The sequence below is a fragment of the Oryza sativa genome, chromosome 8 (assembly GCF_034140825.1).
Source record: "Oryza sativa Japonica Group chromosome 8, ASM3414082v1".
Taxonomy (NCBI): domain Eukaryota; kingdom Viridiplantae; phylum Streptophyta; class Magnoliopsida; order Poales; family Poaceae; genus Oryza; species Oryza sativa.
In genome coordinates, this window is record NC_089042.1 from 77938 (window position 1) to 101760 (window position 23823).

At 41.1% G+C, this 23823-nt stretch overlaps 4 protein-coding genes across 5 annotated transcripts; 2 read left to right on the forward strand and 2 right to left on the reverse strand.

Moving 5' to 3' along the window:
• The first annotated feature begins 4961 nt into the window (after positions 1-4961).
• LOC9270388 (uncharacterized) lies at positions 4962-11034 on the forward strand. Of its 2 annotated transcripts, none has more exons than XR_010734294.1 (11): positions 4962-5092; positions 5160-5357; positions 5626-5724; positions 5896-5984; positions 8026-8142; positions 8416-8521; positions 8675-8759; positions 8852-8961; positions 9474-9604; positions 9837-9961; positions 10639-11034. XR_010734294.1 is itself a non-coding variant. In XM_015792585.3 (11 exons), the coding sequence occupies exons 1-11, from the start codon at positions 5012-5014 to the stop codon at positions 10930-10932; spliced, it is 1407 nt and encodes a 468-aa protein (XP_015648071.1). In that variant the 5' UTR covers positions 4962-5011; the 3' UTR covers positions 10933-11034. The 2 variants fall into 2 exon arrangements, 1 of the variants encoding a protein (XP_015648071.1); XM_015792585.3 differs by having other exon boundaries at positions 9865-9961.
• A 1953-nt stretch (positions 11035-12987) lies between these two features.
• Positions 12988-14563, forward strand: LOC4344419 (molybdate transporter 1). The gene has a single exon (NM_001422369.1). It carries the CDS (start codon positions 13107-13109, stop codon positions 14472-14474), a length of 1368 nt encoding a protein of 455 aa, NP_001409298.1. The 5' UTR covers positions 12988-13106; the 3' UTR covers positions 14475-14563.
• LOC4344420 (flap endonuclease GEN-like 2) lies at positions 14472-18656 on the reverse strand. The gene is made up of 14 exons (NM_001422368.1): positions 18441-18656; positions 18186-18343; positions 18042-18103; positions 17819-17952; positions 17703-17754; positions 17537-17609; positions 17327-17400; positions 16719-16778; positions 16421-16568; positions 16209-16308; positions 15904-15986; positions 15684-15784; positions 15481-15611; positions 14472-15216 (listed from the first exon to the last, which is right to left on the reverse strand). Exons 1-14 carry the CDS (start codon positions 18506-18508, stop codon positions 14535-14537), a joined length of 1926 nt encoding a protein of 641 aa, NP_001409297.1. The 5' UTR covers positions 18509-18656; the 3' UTR covers positions 14472-14534.
• A 3847-nt stretch (positions 18657-22503) lies between these two features.
• On the reverse strand, positions 22504-23823 carry LOC4344421 (ascorbate-specific transmembrane electron transporter 1). The gene has a single exon (XM_015795125.3). It carries the CDS (start codon positions 23567-23569, stop codon positions 22853-22855), a length of 717 nt encoding a protein of 238 aa, XP_015650611.1. The 5' UTR covers positions 23570-23823; the 3' UTR covers positions 22504-22852.

A 23823-nucleotide genomic window follows, 5' to 3' on the forward strand; every position in this document is an offset into this window, starting at 1 on the left:
CATCCACAATGTAGGGGAGAAGTGGGTATTAGGAATTAAAATATTCTTACTACTAGGTAAGATACATCGTGGAAGTAGTAAATAACTACTACCAAGCCATAAGCTTGCTACAGGTTATAGCACTTTGTGGTGGGTCCTACCTAATTTTTAATTGTGACATGGCTCATGTTTGGGGTTCTTTTTCAGATAGGTCCCACCTTATTACCCACTCTACACATATATACATTGTGGTGCATCTTCAATCTACTATTACCATCTTACATGGGCCCACCTTACTACCTACTTTTGCAACATACATTGAGGATGCCCTAAGTTGCAGTGATAGTACTAACTGCACATGATACAAATCCCAATTCAACACCAGCTGCTGTCAATTTCATTTCTTCATCCAACGATCCAAACTCAAGCAACTATTCCCTCCGTCTCATTTTAATTATAGCCATAATTTTCCGTGCACAACTTTAATTGCCTGTCTTATTTGAAAAAAATTAAAAACATAAGTTACGTATAAAGTATTATTCATGTTTTATCAACTCATAATTATAAAAATAAATAAATAAGATAGACGATCAAAGTTAGGCGCGGAAACTTATGGTTGCAGTTAAAATAGGACAAAGGGAGTAGTACTACTACCACTACAGCAATTCACCACAAATGCCACCCTTTTCACCAAACCACAAAAGGTATCTTCACACATATGTACACAGCTCATCTTTTTTCACTGGAATGTATAGTAGCAAAGCCATTTGGGTTAGTTTCCTGAGTACTTCTCATCCACAACTTAATACTCAGCTAAACTGTCTTATATTCAATGCAGTGCATCATGAACCCTAATTCAATCTTATTAACTTTAATTGAACATGAATATGAGCTAATCTTCACTAAGCAATAAAGATAAGAAGCTAAACAGATTAGATTAGGCTTATTTGACTCGAAATTGTTCATGTCGAACCAAGATGGCACCGATGGCTTCTAATCACATGGATGATGTGAATAAGGAATTGAGTAGGCTAAAGTTAAGCTCTAATACCACAATGTTGGAGTTCTAATTCAAGATCTTATTCTTTTAGCATATAAATAATCACCTTTCAATTACGAAAATTAATTCTCTGACTTGAGATGAAGCCATTAAAGCCGATATCTGGTTTTGAAATAATTTCATTTAGAGGCTAAAATAATTTTTCATCAACTTTATTTGGCTAAGAAGGCTTATAAACAAATTTCTTAACATTATAAGCATTAAAATTGACAGGATTTAGTTAAATTTGCTTTCGGCCCAGGGCTTCCGAAGCTGGCCCAAACTTGGGCCGGCCCGTCTTTGCTCGAGCCGAGTCAGTTCGACGGCTCGCAAGCCGAGCAACCGAGCGCGGCCCACATACGCGGCAATGGCCCGATGCACTTCTGTGGCCCATTGGGCTGCGTAATCAGCGGCGGCAGCGGCCCGACACAGGGCAAATCTGAACCGTCCGATCTAATGGACGGCTCCGATCGTCCCTGCGCCGGATGAAGCGCCGACCGGGAGAGAGGAGCAAAACCCTAGCTCCTAAATCCTTCTCTCCCGATCCCCTTTCTCTCCGGTGACGAGAGAGCGGAACGATGGCGAAGGCAGCGATGGTGGTCTAGCGAGCTGGTGCGTGTGGGTAGTGACGACCGCCGAGCAGCTCCTGCTTCACCGGCTGGGGGGCACCAAGCCATGCCACGGCATCGGCGGTCCAGCGAGGCGGGCGCGCAAACGGTGATGAGCGCCGAGCGGCCCAGATCTCGTCGGTAGGGCAACGCCAATGCCAATGCTTCTCGTCTCCGGCAAGGGACGGTGGAAGAGTGCTCCAGGACAGCGCACGCACGGGGAACTCGACGCGACTGCGAGGAGGAGAAGGTGCGGCGGTGCCGCTTCCCGGAAAGCTCTGGTGAGATTATAGGCTTCAAGTCCGGTAAGTAACCTGAACCCTTAGCTTAATTGATTTCAATTTTGACTCTTAGGGTTCTTACCCGAAATTAGGGTTTTTTGAATTTGGAGAATTTTGTCGGGAAATTTCAATCTATTTTATTCCCTCTTTTTAAGTCTGGGGAGTTTTGATGAAACAATTATTATTATTATTATTATTATTATTATTATTATTATTATTATTATTATTATTATTATTATTATTATATGGGTATTATCTATTATATTATTAAAACAACTTTGAAAGGAGGCACCACATTCCCTGTGGAGGCTGAAAATTCCCACATTACTCGGAGAAAAAGAAAAAAAAGAAAAGAAGAGTCCAAGTAGAAGTATAATTTAAAAATAGATGAAATTCGGAATTAAAAATAAGCAATATTGAAAGAAGTTTCCATATAAGAATCAAATACAAGATTAATCAAAATTCGAAATAAAAATAAAATAAAATCTAAAATTAGAAAAGGAAAGGAGAGTTCAAGTAGAAATACAATTTAAAAATAGCTGAAAATCGGAATTAAAAATAAGCAATATTGAAAGAAGTTTCCATATAAGAACCCACTACGAGATTAATTAAAATTCGAAATAAAAATAAAATAAAATCTTAAATTATAAAAGGAAAGGAGAGTCAAAGTAGGAATACAATTTAAAAATAGCTGAAATTCGAAATTAAAAATAAGGAATATTAAATGAAGAGTTCATATAAGAACCAAATACGAAATTAATTAAAATTCTAAATAAAGGTAAAAATAAATCCGAAATTAGCAAAAGAAAATAAAATAAGAGTTCAAGTAGGAATACAATTTAAAATTTGCTAAAATTCAGAATTAAAAATAAGCAATATTGAAAGAAGAACCCATATAAGAACCCAATACGAGATTAATTAAAATTTAGACTAAAAAAATAAAATAATATCCAAAATTAGAAAAATTAAAAGAGATTTTAAGTAGGAATACAATTTTGAAACAATTGAAATTGAAAATAAAAAATAAAAACATTAAAACAACACAATACAATATCAACTAAATTTTTTTAAAAATAAATTCTGAAATTAGGAAAAGAAAAATAAGATTTCAATTAGGAATACAATTTATAAATAACTAAAATTTGTGATAAAAATAAAGACTATTGAAAGAAAAGACTATCTAAAACACATGATGAGATAAATTAAGTAACATGGCTATAAATGAGTAGAGTGGTGGCGGTTGATATGACATATAAAAATTGTTAATAAAACACCAAATAGAATCCTAATGACGATTAAAAGGAGGGATGTCAGGCATGCCGTGAAGCAAACAAGTAAGGCGGTTGCCGGGACTTCTAAAAGTAAAAAAAAACCCATTGATAATCATTTCAATTTTTAAAATCTCAATGACAATAAAAAGAAGAAGCAGCGTGCGGGGTGTATAAGAGTATAGTTGCAGAGCCGCCGACGGTTGATGGGACTTCTAGAAAATAATAAATGAATTCCAATGATAGTTATGTTCAATTTTTAGAATCATAATGACAATAAAGAGTAAGCGGCGGACGGGCTGTAGAGGGGCATAGTGGCATCGTTTGATGGGACTTTTAAAAATTATAAAAAAAAACTACAAGTCCAAATTTTAAAGGTTTGTAACTTTTAAAAAGTAAAAAAACCAATGATAATCATGTTTGATTTTAAAATGTCAATGATAATAAAGAAGGGAGGCAACGGGCGAGCCGTAGAGGAGTATAATGGCAAAGCCGTTGACGGTTTGGATTTTGGCGGGGCTTATAGAAAGTAAAAATGAACCCATACGATAATTATGTTCGATTTTTAAAATCTCAATGACAATAAAGAGAAGAGACAGAGTGGACGGGTCGTAGAGGAGTATAATGGCAACATTTGACGGGACATCTAGAAATTATAAAAACGAAACCCAACGTGACAATAAACTCTAAAAACTATAAAATACATTTTTTAAAGGTTCCGAGAAGAATGGATTGAAATAGTGGTAGAATATAGATTGTCCCAAAGATGCAAAATTGTTTTCTTTTTTCTTTTTATTCTAACTCGAATAAGAAGAAGAGGAAAAAATTGCAATGGATTTAAAACTAGAACTTATTCTTACGTAAATCCATTGGGAGATGCTTCTCTAGAGTGTCCCATATATGTTTTCCATCTTGCATACGAAAACTGTCAATTTGTCAATTCTCATCAGATCTTCTTCCGTCTTACTCAAAAGGTCAAATAGTGTATGAATATTAGCCCTTTTGAGACAATTATACGTTCTAGAAGGCAGTTCTAATTGATCGATAAAAATACAATCAATGGAATTCTTTTTTTGTTTTTCTTTAGATTAGTTAATCTTTTTTAAAAGCTTAAAAGGGGAAGTAAACCTGTTTTTATTTTCTTGGAAACGAAAAAAAATAAAGAAGGAGATGACATAAGAGGTAGCAACTGGTGTGACTTTTAAAACTACTCCCTCTGTTTCGAAATGTTTGACATCGTTGACTTTTTAGCACATGTTTGACCGTTCGTCTTATTCAAAAAACTTTTGTGAGATATGTAAAATTATATGCCTACACAAAAATATATTTAAAAATGAATCAAATGATAGGAAAAGAATTAATAAGTACTTAAATTTTTTGAATAAGACGAACGGTCAAACATATGATAAAAAGTCAACGGCGTCAAACATTTCGAAACGGAGGGAGTATATAATTAGAAACACGAGGATGATAAGGTTTGGTCTTTCAAAGTCTTAAGACAATGAGACAGCTATTTAATAAATTTTAAGTGAAATCATACTTTAAAAAATATATGATCTAGTTTGATATATATATATATATATATATATATATATATATATATATATATATATATATATATATATATATATATATATATATATATATATATATATATATATATATATATATATATATATATATATATATATATATATATATATATATGGGTTTATTTTAAAAATTTTTTTATTATTATGAGTAGTTAATTACAGTAAAAGGGGAAAAAAGAGAGAAGGGAAAAGGCGACGGCAGAAGAGAAGAGAAGAGGCGGGATCTGGATTGTGGAGATCGAGGATGGTGAAGACGGTGGTCGGCGACGAGGCGCAGGTCAAGGCATCGGAGGAAACCCTCTCAGCTTCCACCTCTCCAGCTCAGGTTTACCCTACTCTCTCATCGCCGGCAGCCGCAGCCATGGCCAGATTCATCTTGATCTTGATCGCAGGTGGGGCTCGTCGTCGGCAAGCTCAGCGCCTCTTCCGACCGTGCCCTCGCCTACTCCCTCATCCCCACGCCGCCCACCGATTCCGGCGCTCCCGCTTGCTCCCTCCTCCGCGCCAAGCCCGCCGCCAAAGCTGCCTCTTCCGGCGCGTCCTCGTCGCTCGACTTCGATGTCGACTGGCTCGCCGAGCACGCGCGCCAGGTACTAACTAACGTTCCTTCCCAACCTAGCTAAGCTACCTCATCACAATGCCAAATCCTTTTATTGTCTTCCTCCTATATCAGATGCACAAACCCAATATTTTCATATATCAAAATCTGATGTAACAATCACAACCCCCATAATAGTATTGCAAATCGGAACCCCCTTAGTCTCTCTCACTCATGAACTTTACGTGGGTAAGATGCGAGCCCCCTTTTCCCTATTTTGTCTTGGAAACATCTGAATACATACCTTCTATCAATCACAGGTCTCGAGGATGCTTCTTGGAGGAATGACCGTCATAGGTATTTACATATGGGCGTCAGAAGCTTCATTCAAAGCGACTTCCCCTGCTGTTTTATCACAGGTACCAACCTTCTCCTTCCATTGATAATATGGGTTTTGGGAGTCAGGTTTCATCTTTATATCATGCCATTTTCTTTTGTTTTCGCATCCACGCCTTTTTTTTCCCAATGATGCCTCGTAATGTGGCATGGACCTGTAATGTAAAGGATAGTTTGCTTCTCCTATTTTCCAGGTTCTTAGAGCTGTTTCTCAGGTAGCTCCTTTGTATGGCACTGGTGTTGATGAGAGGCTGCTCATTCATATTTCTTACAGCCCAAGAAGGTGCTCCACTATTTATTTTTTGCGGCTATTGCATTCTTACCCCTACTTTGAAGTTCAATTGTGATTTTACCCTCGTTTTTTAGGGTTTGTATTTTTACCCTTGTTTTTTTATTGAAATGAAGAATAGATTTGCCCCTACTTTGGATGGCTGTGTTAACGGTGTTAAGTCGAGTACCAAAAGACATTTATATCCTTGCTTCTATTGCAGATTTTCTCTTACTTCTGAACAAACAATTGTGTTTTTACCCTTTATACATGAAACTTGGAACTAACTGTCGAAACAAGATTTCGGCAATATAAAGGGGTAGCGCACGAGACCTAAAAGTGGATGGATGCGGAGACAAGGATTTAGACAGGTTCAGGCCCTCTCAATGAGAGGTAATACTCTACTCCTGTTTGAGGATTTGAATCCGCCGGATGTAGTATTGATCTGACAATCTGGTTGTGAATCATGCCCCCTAGAGGGCCTCCTGCCCACCTTATATAGAATGGGGGGCAGGATTACAAGATAGAAACCTTAACCAATACGGTATCGGTTTCCTAAATCTACTTTACAATATTATCAAACCAGGATTTTAGGCCGTTCCATAATATACAAGGAAACATAATACCCAAGTCATGATCCGTTACATATTTCATAGATATAAGTTATCCCCTATAACCAGTCAGATAACCGGGTATGGGGTACCCATAATCTCCACACTAACTTGTACACAACGTTTTCTTGACTAATCTCTCGTCATCTCGCGATGCTGCTACATCCTGCTCATGTGCTCCACTCCAGGCCGTATTTGCCGGTCCAAATGCTTCTCTAACTGCAAAACCATGTTGATACATACATCAATATTATAGTTTGTTTGTTCTTAAGATTAATCAAGATGTGCACACAAGAAAGTATGTTTGGAAGAAAAAGAGAACAAATAGCATCTGGAAGACTGAAGAAGTAGGAGGCTTACTCTGCACGCGTCGACGACCGGCCACCGTGGCCTGCTTCTCGCGCCGCTGCGAGTCACCACTGCAAATTGCTGCTAGCGTCGGGGAGATGTCACTGCTGCCTTCTGCTCGTGAAGCCGCCGCCGCGCCCTGCTGCTTGCATCGAGGTGCGCTTACCTGCTTCTCGTGACACCGCGCCGAGGAGCGGCCGCTGGGGCTTGCTGCTCGCGTCGAGGCACGCTGAGAAGCCGCCGCTGCTGCCTGCTGCTTGTGTTGTCGAGCCGGCTCGCCGGAGCCGCCTCCGCCACCTGCTCTTTCTCCCCTAGAGTTTGGGGATTCCTTGGTGTGGGATAACAAATCTGACCAAACATATTTACTCAAGGGTAGATTGGGAATCCCATATTTCCTAAATATTTTTTCCCTTTTCATTTATATTTCTTTCACTTGATATTGTGGGACCACCAAACTACCGTTTAAAGTAGGGGCAAACAGTGACTTCGTTTAGAAAAAAACAGGGGTAAATATGCAAACCCTAAAAAGTAAGGGCAAAATCACAATTGAGATTGAAAGTGGGGGTATAAATACAATTCTCCCTTATTTTTTCCTACATTACTTTGGTTCCTTCTTTAACTGTCCATGTTCTAGAACCATGAGCTAGAAAATCACTTTTTTCTTTAACTAGTACCATTTCTACTTTCTTAGTTCTTTTTTCCTTTTGCTTCATGTGGTTCAGCTTGCGTTCTGTCTATAGCCTACCCCAACTTGGTTGGGCCTAAAGCCTGATGATTTTATTGTACTTTGTATTCTTCTCCAAGTAAGTTATATGGGGTCAGTTGTCCGCTTAGCACTTGAATCAAGCTTTATCACTTGGTGAGCCTGGTCGTCACCAAATCAGTTGACATAAATGAAAATTTAGTGTAGTTCAGTGTTATGGTGGTTCTGGTATTACAATTCTCCTTCTTTTGTATGCCAACTGATGATGCTGCTCTTCAAATTCTGCCCTGCTCAACTGCATTTTGAGTTAAGCTATTATATTTTAGGATAAATTCTCAGTACATGCTGACATGCACACCTCATAATACAAAATGAAAATTTTGATGTGTTACAGGTGGGCCTGTCGTATATGTGATATGAGCTCAGGACGTTTAAGGCCATGTGACTTCAAGTATAGTAAACTATTAGCTTCTCTTCAAACTTTCAGATGCACATATAATTTTGAGATAAGGTACTGCTTTTTGAATTCTGACGCATCCTTAGATCCAACAATTCTTGTCTACTTTATGTCACAAAGCTAGAAAAACACCATTCGATGAAGTGTTCTGGACTATCAAACATTAAAGATACATAAAAAATCAACTATGCATATCAGTTTTAATGTGTCACATGCACTTTAGTTAATCCATGCATTTGGCAATAGTACATTTCCCTGTATTGCAATGAGATCCCTTCTGTCACATTCTGACTGATGACATACAATTTGCATTGCATACTGCCATAGACTGCCAGTTGTTCAAGCTGAGCCTTTTAAGAAGGTTATTTCGAAGGCAATCAGTCATCTCACGAAGCAAGTGCAGAATGCCAAAGCTTTGATTGATGGAGTCCTGGTATTTACACAACTTCTTAGCCCTTATTCAGCTGGAGAAGTGAAAAAAAAGATACTATGAGTCAGAATAATTTGCATTGTCTTAGAATTTTGGAGTCCTCTAGTTTTGTTTGTGCTTGACATCCTCTCATAGTTATAATGTATTTTCAACTAGTTTTTGGATGGCATGGACAACACTTTGGAGGGACCACATAACGTTGAATTTCTTGTGCCTTTCAAGAACAATTTGCCTGCCGAAGGTGCCCTAGCTAATGCTATTTCCTATTATATGTGATGATCAGTTTCTCTTTATGTCATTATGGGAGCCTTATGGTAAATGCTTGCACTAAAGAATGCAGTTTAGAAGGTGTTGCTGGGCTACTTCTCTTTGCTGGATCTGTCAGCGCCTTGGCATACCTGGGCCCAAAAGAGTCCATTGCAGAAGTTATATCTGATCTAAAGGTAGTTATAATATACTAATTTCCATTATTTATCACTGCACCTTGTCACTTTTTCCCATGATGGACTAGCCAGAACTTTATAACCACCTTCACATGCTAAGCTTCTATGATTGAATCTGATTGATTATCAAGGAAGTGGCAATGCATTTAGTGGTGAAAATGTGAGCAAGCTCTTCAGTTAGGATTTCAGCACTGGATTGGGAATTTCAAGAATCTGATCCTGGAAAAAAAATACTGAAACTTGAGTTGTGACTGTAATGTAGCTATATGTCTTGAGTTAAGGAGCTTTATGGCTACTGGAATTTTGATTCTGAGGTATAATTTTTTTAAAGATGGGATTCCCTTATATGGTACTGAATAGTGAATAATGTCCAAAGGGTTCATATCATGAATCTCCCTTGCATTGGTTGATTTCTAGTCCCAACCATCGTTTTATAGAACTACTCGAACACTTGTCGCTGTTCAGCAAACTAATTAGTGCTTTGTGCTGTCTGTCGACCTGTGCGTATTCAGCTGGACATCATCACAAGCCTGAGAAGCAGATTGGACATCATACTAGATGAGGCAGATGATGACTCTACTACTAACAATTTGGAGAATTCACTGTCTCAGAAGGCCACTCAAGTTGTTTTTCATGAGTTGAGGTACTTCATATTTTCCATGGGACATTTATATTTTGGAGTGAATCAAAGTACACAAACCATGTCTTACATTTTCAAGAAGTCAGGCCTGTTTGGTGTTATGGTCCAAAGGAACATATCTTGATGATATTAAATTAAAGCATTAAGATTTCCTGTATTTACAATAGATAGAACAACAAATATGTTGCCACTTAGTCTGTTGTTTTCTTCATGATCTTTGCAATGTTTTATGCAGCTGATTACATCCTTCTTTTCGCATACAGAGCACCTTACAGTTTTCCATTCCCTAGAAGAATTCTGATACCTTGGTTGGCTGGCTCCTATATTTGTGACTACTTGCAACAATCAGAAACAATGGAGGTATTTGTTTTTTCGTGTAGCTAATCTGAATGCACAAGGGGCCTTTTAATTGTCTTAATTGTCAAAGCCTACTAGTAATATTCCAATTCTTCTAGAACACATTATTCTTATATAGTACTCCCTCCGTCTCATAATATAAGGTATTTCTCCTTCAAATTTATCCCAAAACATAAGGGATTTTAGGATTCAGAGTCAATACTTTATTCTCCACTTACCAACTTTTATGCACTCTAGGGTGTGTTTAGTTCACGACAAAATTGGAAGTTTGATTGAAATTGGAACGATGTGATGGAAAAGTTGGAAGTTTATGTGTGTAGGAAAGTTTTGATGTGATGGAAAAGTTAGAAGTTTGAAGAAAAAGTTGGGAACTAAACCAGACCCTACTTTATTCTCCACCATCCACTTTTATACTAGTTTATTCCCCAATCTACCAACTTTTATACTATTTTATTCTTTCACCTCTCACCTTTTGTACTATCACGTCATTTCACTACTTCCTTAATTTTTACCAAAAATTACATAATCCCTTATATTATGGGATGGAGGAAGTAGTATTCTATATGTTGTTCGCTGGTTGGTTTGTGGTATGTTAGTTTGTCTAACATATCCATGATCGGCTAGAATAAATGATAAGGTTTGGTTTGGCTGCTTGACACCCTTATGTGTGACATGTGCAGGATGCCATGGAGCGCTGCAAGGAAGTGATGTCGCTTGAAGCAGATATGGGAAACTATTCGATCGTAGAACCAGAAAGTGCATCGGCTGCGACGCTAGGATCGTTTTGGGATGTGGTCCCTGGAGCTTTGTCAAAAGCGCCTTCAGAGCCTGGTCTGAAAGAGATGAACTCTGGACAGAATGGCTCGAGGAAGACGCATGGCAGCAGTTTCAGCATTCTAATGGCGTTTGTAGTTCTACTGATTGCCGTGTTGGTTGGATGCATATTCACATTGTCTGCCACCTTGAAGACCTGATCATGTCAAATCGACCGATATGGCATATTTTCTGTTTTGTCCAGAAAGAATTAACTCCTGGAGTATGATGAAGAAAATAGTGGACGTCTAGATCGCTAAAAATCTGGTATTTCTTGTGCGGTGTTCAACAATTATCTATCTTGTGTGACAGCTGTGGGTGAAATCTAATTAATTCCCATAACATGAACCGTAGAATGTGCCGCACATCGATGATCCGTCTCTTTGATGAGAGTGACAACTGTGTACTAGTAAGTTACTATAAGCTCGCTAGGTTGGTCCTAAGTAGCAAGAATGCAAGATTCGTGGCTCTCTTTCCACCCAACTCATTCCGGACAAGAGATGGACGGCACATGTTAGTTAGATTGTCTTTTGGCATCGAATGTGTCCCCCTCCTAATCTTTGCATTAGTTCTGTTGGTTATTTTAAATTAATAATCAAGGAATATGTGACGTTTTCACCTTGGGGAAGCTGCTATCGAAATGCATTCCCCTAAAATTATGGGCCTGTTTGGTACAGCTCTAACTCCTAAATTTAGCTCCAAGAGTTAGGTCTGGAGTGGAGTTGTGGAGCTGCCTAAACCCAGCTCCACAACTCTAGTTCATTTTGTGAGAGAGCTCCACCCAACTCCACTCCCAGTTTTAGTGGAGCTGAAACTGTTTGGCTGAGCTCCAGCTCCAGGAGGGGTAGAGCTGGAGCTGGAGCTGTGCCAAACAGGCCCTATCTTCTTACTTTGAAGGTGCTGTCCGTCGGTATCAGATAATCTCTATCACGTTGATCTAGTTGTATCGGAAGATAACATTAATATGTTATAGAAAGAAGCAATTCTCAGCTATGAATTGATAGGGGAATTTGGCATCAAAAGTCAGCGAGCAAACAGCTGCTTGCTTACCATCATGTCGTCTGTATATGTTAGGATTTCGAGATGTGAAGAGAGGAATATATTGACAATGACCTGGATAAATCTCGGTGCATGCCGTTGCAGCCAAACTGAAAGGAAAGGGACAATGCTGTTCCATATTTATATATGTAAATATTTGACGCTGTTAACTTTTTTAAATATGTTTGACCGTTTGTCTTATTAAAAAACTTAAGTAATTATTAGTTTTTTTCCTATCATTTGATTCATTATTAAATATAATTATATTTATACATATAGTTTTACATATTTCACAAAATTTTTTGAATAAGTCGAACGATCAAATATGTGCTTAAAAGTCAATGGTGTCAAATATTTATAAACGGAGGAAGTACTAAAGACAATATTTTATGTAGAGTACTTAAGATTTTACCTGAGAGAATGAGGCCGGTCTGTTCATTCGTCCCTTGGTTGCATGAATGGGACACTACAATACTGCTACTCTAAATTACGTAGACACTACTACACAGGAGTACGTTTGACATTTTATCCGGCTGGACAGGATAATCTAGATTATCCTCCTTTCCAGTTTCCACTGTTGCCGCTGGGGCCAATCCCTCCTTGGACTCCGGCCACGATCAGCTCCTCGGCATGCACATCCTCGTGCCCTCCATCTCCAACCACGACTTGACATGACACATCAGCGCCGCGCTGCCACATAGGATCTCGCTGGAATCATGGTAAACTGAGATCGAAATAACACGCTTAGGAGCTGTTTGGAAGAGTTTAATTTGGAGAAGCCGGAAAACCTCTAATTCATTTGCTAAATTTCACATCTACATATTCTCAGAATCTAAATAAAAATCTATACTGTTTAAAGAAGGTTCTAGTAGCTAGAAATTAAACTGTAGCTGCCAGAAGCTACTCAAACATGCCCTAAACAAGTTCTAAGATCTTCTATCTACATTTTGAGAGTACGAGGGCATGGGATGGATGGACGAACGAGTTTAAGGAAAAAAATATTCTTTATGATACATATATAAACTCTTTTTCACCGTTTAAATCATTTCCCATAAATTGGAAATAGTAGTTCCATAAATGTAACAGTTATGAGAGTTTTTCTAATAATAAATTTGTTAACGGCATTTTCACGGAATTTAGGAGGACATACTTGTGTTTGGAGGGTGTAGTTGACGAGAAGTTATACTGTATTAGTTGACCATGGCAGAAATACATCATCAGTGACAAATACTAGAGACAGGTAGGATCCTATAAATCCTGCGCGGCGAGCAGAGAAGAGAAGAGACGAGCAGCGGTGATGGCCGGCGTGGGCGTGGTAGTAGATCCGGAGGCGGTGGGCGGCGGTGGAGATGGAGGTGGAGATGGGCGGATGAAGGAAGGGTTGGCGCGGCGGGCGGTGGAAAACCTGAGGTTCCGGTCGGTGTGGGGCGAGGTGAACGGCGCCATGGGCGACCTCGGGACGTACATCCCCATCGTGCTGTCGCTGGCGCTGTCCCGGCAGCTGGACCTCGGCACCACCCTCGTCTTCACCGGCATCTACAACGCCATCACCGGCCTCCTCTACGGCGTCCCCATGCCCGTCCAGCCCATGAAGTCCATCGCCGCCGCCGCCCTCGCCGACCCCTCCTTCGCCATCCCGGAGATCATGGCCGCCGGCATCCTCACCGCCGCCTTCGTCCTCTTCCTCGGCCTCACCCGCCTCATGGACCTCGTCTACCGCTTCGTCCCGCTCTCCGTCGTGCGTGGCATCCAGCTCGCCCAGGGCCTCAACTTCGCCATGGCCGCCGTCAAGTACATACGCTACGAGCAGGACTTGGGCAAGGGCAAGTCCCTCGGGCGGCGCCCCTGGGTGGGCCTCGACGGCCTCGTGCTCGCCATCGCGGCGGTCTGCTTCATCGTGCTCGTCAACGGGGCCGGAGAAGAGCAGGAGCAGCGTCAGCAGCAGCAGCAGCAGCAACAGTGGTGGCGTCGTCGGTTGGGTTCCGTTCCTTCGGCTGTGGTGGTGTTCGTGGTGGGCGTTGCGTTCGCGGTGGCGCGTCACCCAGCGGCGGTGAGGGAGCTGCGCGCTGGGCCGTCGCGGATGCGGGTGGTGCACATCTCTCGGGAGGCGTGGAAGCAAGGGTTCATCAAGGGCGCGCTGCCGCAGATCCCGCTGTCGGTGCTCAACTCGGTGGTGGCGGTGTGCAAGCTGACGCGCGACCTGTTCCCGGAGCGGAAGGAGTCGCCGACGTCGGTGTCGGTGACGATGGGAGCCATGAACCTGGTGGGGTGCTGGTTCGGCGCCATGCCGTGCTGCCACGGCGCGGGAGGGCTGGCGGGGCAGTACAAGTTCGGGGGGAGGAGCGGCGGGTGCGTGGCGGCGCTGGGCGTGCTGAAGCTGGCGCTGGGCCTGCTGCTGGGCGGCTCCATGCTGCGTGTCCTCGTCCAGTTCCCCGTCGGTCTTCTCGGCGCGCTGCTGCTGTTCGCCGGAGTGGAGCTCGCGGCGGCGGCGAGGGACATGTCCACGAGGGCGGAGGCGTTCGTGATGCTGCTGTGCACGGCGGTGTCGCTGGTGGGCTCCAGCGCCGCGCTCGGCTTCCTCTGCGGGATGCTCGCCCACGCCCTTCTCTACCTCAGGGCCTGCGCGCTCAGGGAACGCATCGTCTCATCTCAAACGGATTTGTAATTCCAATTCCATTTCACTATCATCTCAAAAAACGCCAGCCAAACATTCATAAATAATCACTCAATACAGCTCGTTCCGTATGCTGTCCAGGAACATTCTCAGGTCCCTTGCTTTCCTCTCGTGTATTACATCATCATCATCGTGATGAACCCTTGATCTGTCGCCTATGGCCGGCGACGGAGAAGATAGGTCGATGGTGGTTCCATGGCCGACCGATGCCACACCACCACCACCTCCTCCTCCTCCGTCTGTCTCAGTGCTGTGTGAACCAACATTGCTTATGTCTGCCAGGGCTCTTCTTCCACCTTTCATACCATTATCACCACCAGCCAGGGGTGAAGACAGATCAATCAGCTGGTTGTCAACATCACTAGTACTTGATTGCGTGCTAAAACTACTTTCTGACTCCATCTTGTTCATGTTCATACCAGCCACATTGACATCCTCGGCCATCATCTTCTTTTGGGACTTGGAGAGCTTCCGAAGAGGAGGAGAAGGAGACGACAGATCAACTACATCTTCCACAGCCACAGTGTAGGCTGCTGTCAGAGTCTGACACACACTGGCTGTAGCACCCAATATGCCACCACTATCAGCTTCAATACCAAGCAGCAACTCTTGGAGCTGTTCATCAACATCTTTCACTGCAGCCTGCCCTGATTTCTTTGGCCTTGCTCTCCTCTTCTGCTTCTTCTCTTCACCCTTCTTCTCCAAAAATTCTGTTATTTTCTCCGGGCACGCACTGCAATTGCACAGGCAAAAGCATTTAGGAAGGGCAAGAATCCTCCTCCTTAAGAGTAAAATGAAAAGTGCATGAGCGGCAATGGTTTGTTGCATCAAGCAACTAACTTCTGGATTCAATAGACTTCTACTTGAACTCCTAATATGTGTCTTATGCATGCTTTCTGTGCATAATCGCACCTCGCAATATTCAGAAAAATGTGCCAGCAGCACACAATCACTGTTGCTATTGCCGGATAAGAGAGGACTGTTACAGTGTTACTACCTTTTAACAAGATCCCCAGGGACTACTGAAACTTGGAGCCCTTCTATATTTCTCCATGAAACCTCATAACATTCATTCCCATGAACTTTCCTCTGCTTCACAATCGCCAGTACAGGGCATGGTACTGGTATCTGTAAATTAGATACTTAGACTTGAGAAAGGTACATGTAAAACGTTTGCTTCAGACAGACCAAAGTTTTTACCTCACTCAACAAAGGTTTTATTCCTAGTGCTGAAGACGCAGAGCGAAGGTCTGAAAACCTCCGAAGTTCTCTCTCAGCAATCTTCGGAAGTATATATTGATCTGCAGACATACAGAAGAAAACAAGTCAGGATCCATACCTATTAAAACATGTTACTGCCTTCCTCTTGCACATACTAATAATGCTAATCATCATAACAGTCGAGGACTTCAGAGAGTACCAGTTTTCTCTGGACTCCAATCAAAATATTCCTCGCATATTTTTTGAAGCTGTGGCCGAAGAAATGGGTGCTGTCCGCATACCCTATGGAGATAGAACAAACGAACCTTCAGAAAAGCAATTTAAGCAACCCCTATCTTTAACACCCTGATCAATTTTCCACAGAATCACCCAAAAATGACAAGAAAAATATAAAAAGGTGAACACATACTGAAAGCAAAGTATCATATCAGCAATTGGGGCTGAACCTCAAAATCCGAGACAAATAAACTATACAGCGAAGTAGTTTTCCACTAACTCTTTTACCTCTGCACAGCTTCCGAATCAGGTGAGTGACATTTTGGCTCCAGATATGCATTTATGACGTCACGAAATTGACCATCAGAGTCTTGAGTCATGCCAACCTCTGTAAAACAAGGATATTACATAAATGATGTTGCGTATTCCCTGTCCACAACATGTTTATGGCATAGCTAATTACTTAAATTTTAGAGAAAAGCACCACAGAGTCTGCTTACCGCAGGAACTTGCTTTGGGGCACATGTCGTCCACCTTGTTTCCACTATTTTTCCCTTTACATTTTCTAGTAGCTTTAACTCCATTAGACAAAATCTGATCAAGAATTAAATTGTCGCCTACAGACTTAACAAGCCGGCATGCTGTTTCCTGGAACATTAAAAGAGCACCATTACAAATATAATGATAAGCTCCATGATTCCCATCTTGTCGTCGAGTGTCAGATTTCATATAGAAACATATAAGAACAGATGCATGTTATACTAAGACAATGAAAATGACAGTTTTTTTTGTACTTACTGGGCCAAACCCATTAACTCCATTAGAATAATCACTACCAAGGAGCACTGCAAGTGATATCTGGAAAGGTTGTCAAGTCAGGACAATAAGAATTTACGCATTATCACACAAAAAAAAAATCCTGAGAATCAGAAGCCCAAAAAAAAGTCATTGGTGGGAGATGTAATATTGTTATTGCATCATATTGTCATACAAGTCATCAGCAATTACATGCAACATCCCGTAATCTCTGACTAATACATGATAATTACCCAAAGGATTTTTAAGAGTGCGCTGAGACATTTTCTTGTGATATCAGAGTTGAGAAAATGGTGTTGCTCTATGCATACAACTTGCAAGTTCTTGTTTTAAATCAGCACATTGCATTCACTTACTAAGCTGTTGTGCCTGCAGTGCAGTCTACTCTTAAAGGTCTTTATCTATTAGTTGCTTTGACCGTGTTAAGCCATTAACTGACAAAAGTCTAAGTGATCTTTCTAGGAGCATAAGGGGCATATTTAAGTAAGTTTATTTTACATCTTTGTGATATGTCACAAGCAGTCAAAACATTTGTTCAGAAGAGATCCCATAAGTTGAAACTCGGGCAGAACAAATTCATTGCAACTTACCAGCGAGTTCCTGCCAAAGCCAAGAGTTTTCTCTATGTCTTCCATTTCATAGCAAATGACATAGCCACCCTCCCCTAATTTGATTGAGAACATGAGTAGGATTTCCAGATAAATATATAAGCAAAGACTAGTTGATAATAGAACAAGGCAGCAGGCAGCAACAAAATTGTTGATGAGTTGTGATGCAAGCCAATAAGCAATCAGCTTCACCTATGAAAACATCTCTATAAACAGTCCTAGCGCCAAAAAGAAAAGCATCCGAGTCTGAAGTGAAACAGCCATCCTGAAAGAAGAAAAGAAATAAATAAATAAATAAATAAATAAAGAAGGGGGCAGGTACAATTGATGTGATTAGGACAAGTATCATCATACTTACACAGAGTGACTCTAGATCTAGGGATGCACACTGTGCTTCAGCCTCCTCCAATCTGTTGAAGAAAATAACGGTGAGACCATGTTTAGTTATTTGGAGAATGGAAAGCATGTATGTACCCGTCCAAGCAAGGGATGCCGAGGGCCATGCCGAGACGCTTGGCCTCTTTAATCATGCAGGAGAACTCGGAACCCTTGTTGCGACGCAGTGAAATGGATGGGTGTGAATTGGGCTGATCTGATTCTTTAGCAGCCTAAACAACAGGGGAAGCAAGCAATGTAGTACAAGTAATTAAGCAAAAGGTTGTTTGCAGTGCAGAAGTAGAGAGTGAGTGGCAGAGACATGAGAAATGGATCCGAGGCGACGGCGGTAAGTGGCCAACTTAAGTGAAGGTATAGCCCCATCTGACAAACAAAAAAAATTCAATCTGGCGTCTGAGTGTGAGAAATACTAGAAATGAAAAGTAGAAAAGGAGAATGGGATTACCGGTGACGAAGAGGAGGGTGCAGTTGAGGGCGAGGAGGGCGCGGATGCGGTGGAAGAGGTTCTTGAGGTAGACCTTGTCCTTGGCGAAGGCCGGCGAGCGGTTGGCGCTGTACATCTGGACCAGCCAGCACGACAGGTCCACGCACACCTTCTTGTTCCTTCCTCCACCATTTCATTTCCCAATCCATTAGCAAACCCTCCCCGGAAATTAATTTTAATTTTAATGGCGGATCGATCGATCGATCGGGGACTCACTGGAGGTGGTGGAGCGGGAGCTTCTTCTTGCACGACTCCAGGATGTCCCACAGGTTCTTCACCCCCATCTCCCGCCCGCACTTCCGCCCCTACTTCCGCCGGACCGGACTCGGACGAGACGACGGACCTCAACGGCGGCGGTGACTCCAAACTTCAAATTCCGATTTGCATTTCTCTCTCTCCAAACTCCAAACTCCAATCTCCAAAATGCGCTTTGAGACAAGGGGAAAACGGGGGGAGGGGCCTTTCTTCGAGTGCGCCTCCTTAACCCATAAAATACGCTTTCTAACAATGGTTACGTATAACAAGCCCACGCCGGCCCAACACTCCAGCCGAGTTTTGAGCTGTTGGCTTGTGTCCTAAATTGGCCTTACCAATATTTGGTAATTTCAATAGTGTTAAGTGTTTATTTGGTTTGAAGTCAATTTCTGCCAAACCTAGAAAAATAGGCCATTTTAATAGTTAACTTAGGCTATTTTGGCTTCAATCCAAACAAAACTTTGCATATGCTAAAACTTGCTAAAATTTGGTATTGACAAAAATTGGTAAGGTCAAGTTAGGCCACAAACCAAACCAGCCCTTTATCACAATTCTATTTTTCTAAAATAAAAAATTATACTAATACTAGAAAATTAACTAGTATTAAGCAAGTTTTTTATATGTATAGCATGACTATCCCCATACACCCCTATGTTATAACCATGCATGATGGTACTAAATAGCAGTATCGTGGTTTTTATATTACCATGGTGATGCTGTGCTACTAAAATGGTGGAGGAATATTACGTCTGCTATGTGAAAAATAGTAGGTGTTATTTGGTACATATTATAGAAAATACAATCCTTTTAGGTTAAAAATAATTGTTAAAAATAATTGTTGTTTTGGATAGGTACACGGTGAAAAAAATGCATTAACTCCTAATTTCTGTTAAAGGCTACAATATGAAATGTGATAACTTGATGAGAGGTATGCTCCCGACAATGTGGCAGATGACTTTGGTTTGCGATCTTCTACAATGTATGTAATGTATGTAGAAATATCAATAAATATATGCTTTTACTTAAGTATATTTTAAGATTAATCTGTGTATTATATGGTCTCCATGATTATAAAGACAAATATTTTAGAAGTTATTGGTAGTCAATGTTTTTAAAGTTTGATATTAGTTTTGTCTAAATAGATAATTATTTTCAACATGAAGGAAGAGTACCGCATTTTTTTACTTATCTCCATAACTCATATGTCGTCTATAATATGATATTGTTTCTGTAAATTAAGCACTACTCTACCTCACAAATATGCAGAATTGAGTGGTTTTCTTATTTCGCTATCGGAATATATAACGTTCGCCATATCGCTTGCTATACAATATTCGCAGGAGAATCTGCTATGACCCCACTATCTGCTATTCATGTATCAATGCTTTATGTATTCTACATTGTTTTGATTACAGTGAAATAGCATGGTCACAACACTAGTATACTAATTTAAAAGTAGAGTCATCGTCATCCTTCCCCGCCATCGAAGTCCCCACTAAAAAACCGCCTCATAATAAAACCACCCTACCCAAAACCCAGTATTTCTCAACTACTTTAAACCATACATTTAGTATTTTACCCATTTTACAAAACTTATTTTATAATTAGATCATGGCAAAAACTATATTAGAAAATGAACCAAATTTTAGCGCTAAACTTCTTGGTGCTAAGGGCAAACTTCTCAACACAGGGACCTTTTGAGCTCGCTGGCACTAACATGCATCCACGGATTAAAAAGAATTAACATGCCTTATATAGCATGGAAGTGAACGTGGTGTGATGGTAGCTCTTGCCTTCGGTAGCGCTAGCAACCCTAGTTTGCATCTTAACAGCAGCGACACATTTTTGGCTTTTTTATATTTTTTTTTCTGGTTAGGTACTAGTTTGTGGAAAAAATAAGGGAAATGTTGGATGGTTTGGACCATCAAAAGCACAGAAATCATTGTACCACAACTGAGCTACTCGAAATGATTGGTCATTGGTTTGTCTGTAAACAGACGGCGGATGCTCTACGCCCCAAGACCTCTAGCGCTGAGACGTTGGATCTCGGTGCAAGGCGTTTGGCGCTGAGAAAGAGGGTGCTTAGCGTTTTAGTTAAAGTTCTTGGTACGGCTATTTGCAAAATAAGTTTTAGAAAATGGTCAGAATGTCAAATTTTCACTATTTTAAACTCTTTCTCCATCATCATAGTTCCCCACTTAAGAAACCGCCTCTAAAAACAACCCCACAAAAATAACTAGTACGTATTCATGTGAAAATCAACAAAAATAAACATATAGAAAAAAAACCTATATATAATTCCAATCACATTGCAACGCACGGACACAGACATGACACTAGCTATTTATATTAACATGCATATGTGTCTCGTAGCCATGTTATACATGTTAATTAATTGTTTGGGTTTTCAAATAGAAAACAAAATATTTTGTTGATGACTATTTAAAGTGCTGTTTTTTTCCCAGCTTTAACTTTTGGGGATACATCTCTCTCGATTAGGCTGTCGTTTTCTTTTTGCTTTATTTATTTTTGCACCTCATGCTGATGCTGGTAGCCCAACGAGTAGAATCCTTTTCCATACGTGCAACAAAAAAGAACGCTACTTCTTCTGTTTCACAATGTAAGTCATTCCAGTGTTTTCCACATTCATATTGATGATTCATTAATATAAATATGAATAATATGAATGTAGGAAATGGTAGAATTACTTACAATATAAAACAGAGGGACTATATATGTTGGTTTGTATAAAAAAGCAAGGAAATTAAAGCCAAGGCTGGCCCATATATATACTCCCATATTTCACGGTAAAATTATGATAGTATAATCGGGATATATAACCAGATATACAGTAGACGACAAAAACAATTTGCTATACTTAATCCGTATATAAACATACACAAATGAGACGCAATATATATTATGTATTTTCAGATGTGTACGTACGTACATATATATATAGTATGTACACTCGGCCATATATATATACATGCATGGTATAAGATGCACGATGGAATTGAGGAGTAATAATTAATTAATTACAAAGCCACACACGCGCGCGCACACCCAGCGCGAAGCATATATGGTACGACACTACTACGGGTGTGTAGCTATAGATCGATCGATTATATGTAGAGTAATACTAAATAAATATAATGAAATATATATCATAGACGGTGGATGCACAACTCCAATACCCCTGGCGCTGAGGTCGATTTATGGATGGAATTAAATACGTAATATTTAAAAAAAAAGTCTTCGTTTATTGGGGAAATAATCAATATAGTTGTAATGTTGATGTTGGATCTCGGCGCAAGGTGTTTGGCGCTGAGACAAAGGGCGTTTGTTGTTTTAGTTAAAGTTTTTGCTACGGCTATTTGTAAAATAAGTTTTAGAAAATAGTCAGAATGTCAAATTTTCAGTATTTTAAACTCTTTCTCTATCATCATAGTTTCCCACTTAAAAAACTGTCTCTAAAAACAACCGCACCAAAATAACTAGTACGTATTCATGTGAAAATCAACAAAAAGAAACATATAGAAAAAAAACCTATATTAACATTGTAGAAAAAAATCCCATTGCAACGCACGGACATAACACTAATTAGTTATATTAACATGCATATGTGTCTCATAGTCATGTTATGCAGGTTAATTGTTTGGGTTTTCAAGTAGAAAACAAAATATTTTGTTGATGACTATTTAAAGTGCTGTTTTTTTCCTAGCTTTAACTTTTGGGGATACATCTCTCTCGATTAGGCTGTCGTTTTCTTTTTGCTTTATTTATTTTTGCATCTCGTACTGATGCTGGTATAGTAGCCCAACCAGTAAATCCTTTCCGTGCAACAAAAAAGAACATTATATTATATATGTTGCTTTGTATAAAAAAGCAAGGAAATTAAAGCCAAGGCCCGCCCATATATATACTCCTATATTTCACGGTAAAATTATGATAGTATAATCGCGATATATAACAAGCTATACAGCAGACGGCAAAAACAATTTGCTATATATACGTACACAGATGAGACGCAATATATTATGTATTTTACAGATGAGTACGTAAGTGTGTATCCATACATACATACATACATACATACATACATACATACATACATACATACATAGTATTTACACTCGGCCAGATATATATATACATGCATGGTAATTAAAGATGCACGATGGAATTGAGGAATAATAATAATTAATTAATTACACAAAGCCACATGACACGTGCGCGCGCGCACACACTCAGCGCGATGCATGTATATATGGTACGACACTGCGTACTACGGGTGTGTAGCTAGATCGATCGATTATATGTAGAGTAATAATAAAGAAAAGATGATGAAATATATGTATAATAAAATGGAATTACATGGCGGTGTATTTAGTGGAGTCGACGTTGGCGGTGGCGAGGACGACGGCGACGCCGAGGAGGAGGACCACCAGCGCCGTGAAGTTGACGAGTAGCGCCTCCGCCCCGTACCTGGACAGGCGCAGCGGCGGGGCCTGCAGGAAGGTGAGCTTCTCGAGGAAGCCGAGCTGGGCGTTGCCCACGGCGAGCGCGAAGACGAGGAGGCCGAGGAGCGCGTGCCACGGGACGGCGGAGCGCCTGGTGTCGTGGGAGGCGCCGGGGAAGAAGAAGGTGAGGAAGGCGAGGAGCCAGTGGAGCGCGTAGAGGGAGATGGTGGCGATGCCGATCCAGGAGTGGAGGGAGTAGAGGTTGGGGATGTCGGCCTCGGCGTGGTACTTGAACACCGCGTAGATGCCGACGCCGCCGAGGGCGAGCCCCACGGCGTGCAGCCCCAGGTGCACCTTCTTTCTGGCGTCCCTGCTGCTGACGATGATGGAGAGGGAGCGGTAGGAGAGGATGGCCTCGGCGGCGAGGACGACGAGGCCAAGCACCATGAGCACCGGGTGGGTGTTGAAGATGAGCTGCTTGTTGTGGGAGCGCAGGGCGAGTCCGCCGCGGAAGTGAACGCACCACACCAACACCATCGCCGTCGCCGCCACCGCTAGCACGTGCGCCACCACCACCATGCACCCGCCTCCGCCATCGCCGCCCTTGATCACCGCCTTCATCGCCATCGATCGATTGTTTGAGCTAGCTCATGCACTTGAGTAGCTAGTGCGTAGCACCCCAACTCAACTGCAAGAAAGAAAGAAAAGAAAAGAAAGCACTAGTTTAGTTTAGTTAGTTGGGTGGCGGTTACAATTACGTGGACGCCCTGCCGCCGCGCGCGCAGATGCCGCAGCCGCAGCCACAGCTAGCCAGCCAAGCCATCCACATCAACTCGATATATCATATCACCCGCTCCCCCCCGGCCATCTCTTGACAATGA

What these genes read in the sequence shown, in the direction of transcription:
- LOC4344419 (NM_001422369.1), top strand. Translation starts at nt 13,107, where the DNA reads ATGGCCGGCGTGGGCGTGGTAGTAGATCCGGAGGCGGTGGGCGGCGGT.
- LOC4344420 (NM_001422368.1), bottom strand. Translation starts at nt 18,508, where the DNA reads ATGGGGGTGAAGAACCTGTGGGACATCCTGGAGTCGTGCAAGAAGAAG. An exon ending in CACCCTCCTCTTCGTCACCG is followed by an intron (nt 18,104 to 18,185) that starts GTAATCCCATTC and finishes TTTGTTTGTCAG; the next exon opens with ATGGGGCTATACCTTCACTT. An exon ending in GATTCGGAAGCTGTGCAGAG is followed by an intron (nt 15,987 to 16,208) that starts GTAAAAGAGTTA and finishes CTATCTCCATAG; the next exon opens with GGTATGCGGACAGCACCCAT.
- LOC4344421 (XM_015795125.3), bottom strand. Translation starts at nt 23,569, where the DNA reads ATGGCGATGAAGGCGGTGATCAAGGGCGGCGATGGCGGAGGCGGGTGC.
- LOC9270388 (XM_015792585.3), top strand. Translation starts at nt 5,012, where the DNA reads ATGGTGAAGACGGTGGTCGGCGACGAGGCGCAGGTCAAGGCATCGGAG. An exon ending in CTTCCACCTCTCCAGCTCAG is followed by an intron (nt 5,093 to 5,159) that starts GTTTACCCTACT and finishes TCTTGATCGCAG; the next exon opens with GTGGGGCTCGTCGTCGGCAA. An exon ending in GTTGTTTTTCATGAGTTGAG is followed by an intron (nt 9,605 to 9,864) that starts GTACTTCATATT and finishes TTTCGCATACAG; the next exon opens with AGCACCTTACAGTTTTCCAT.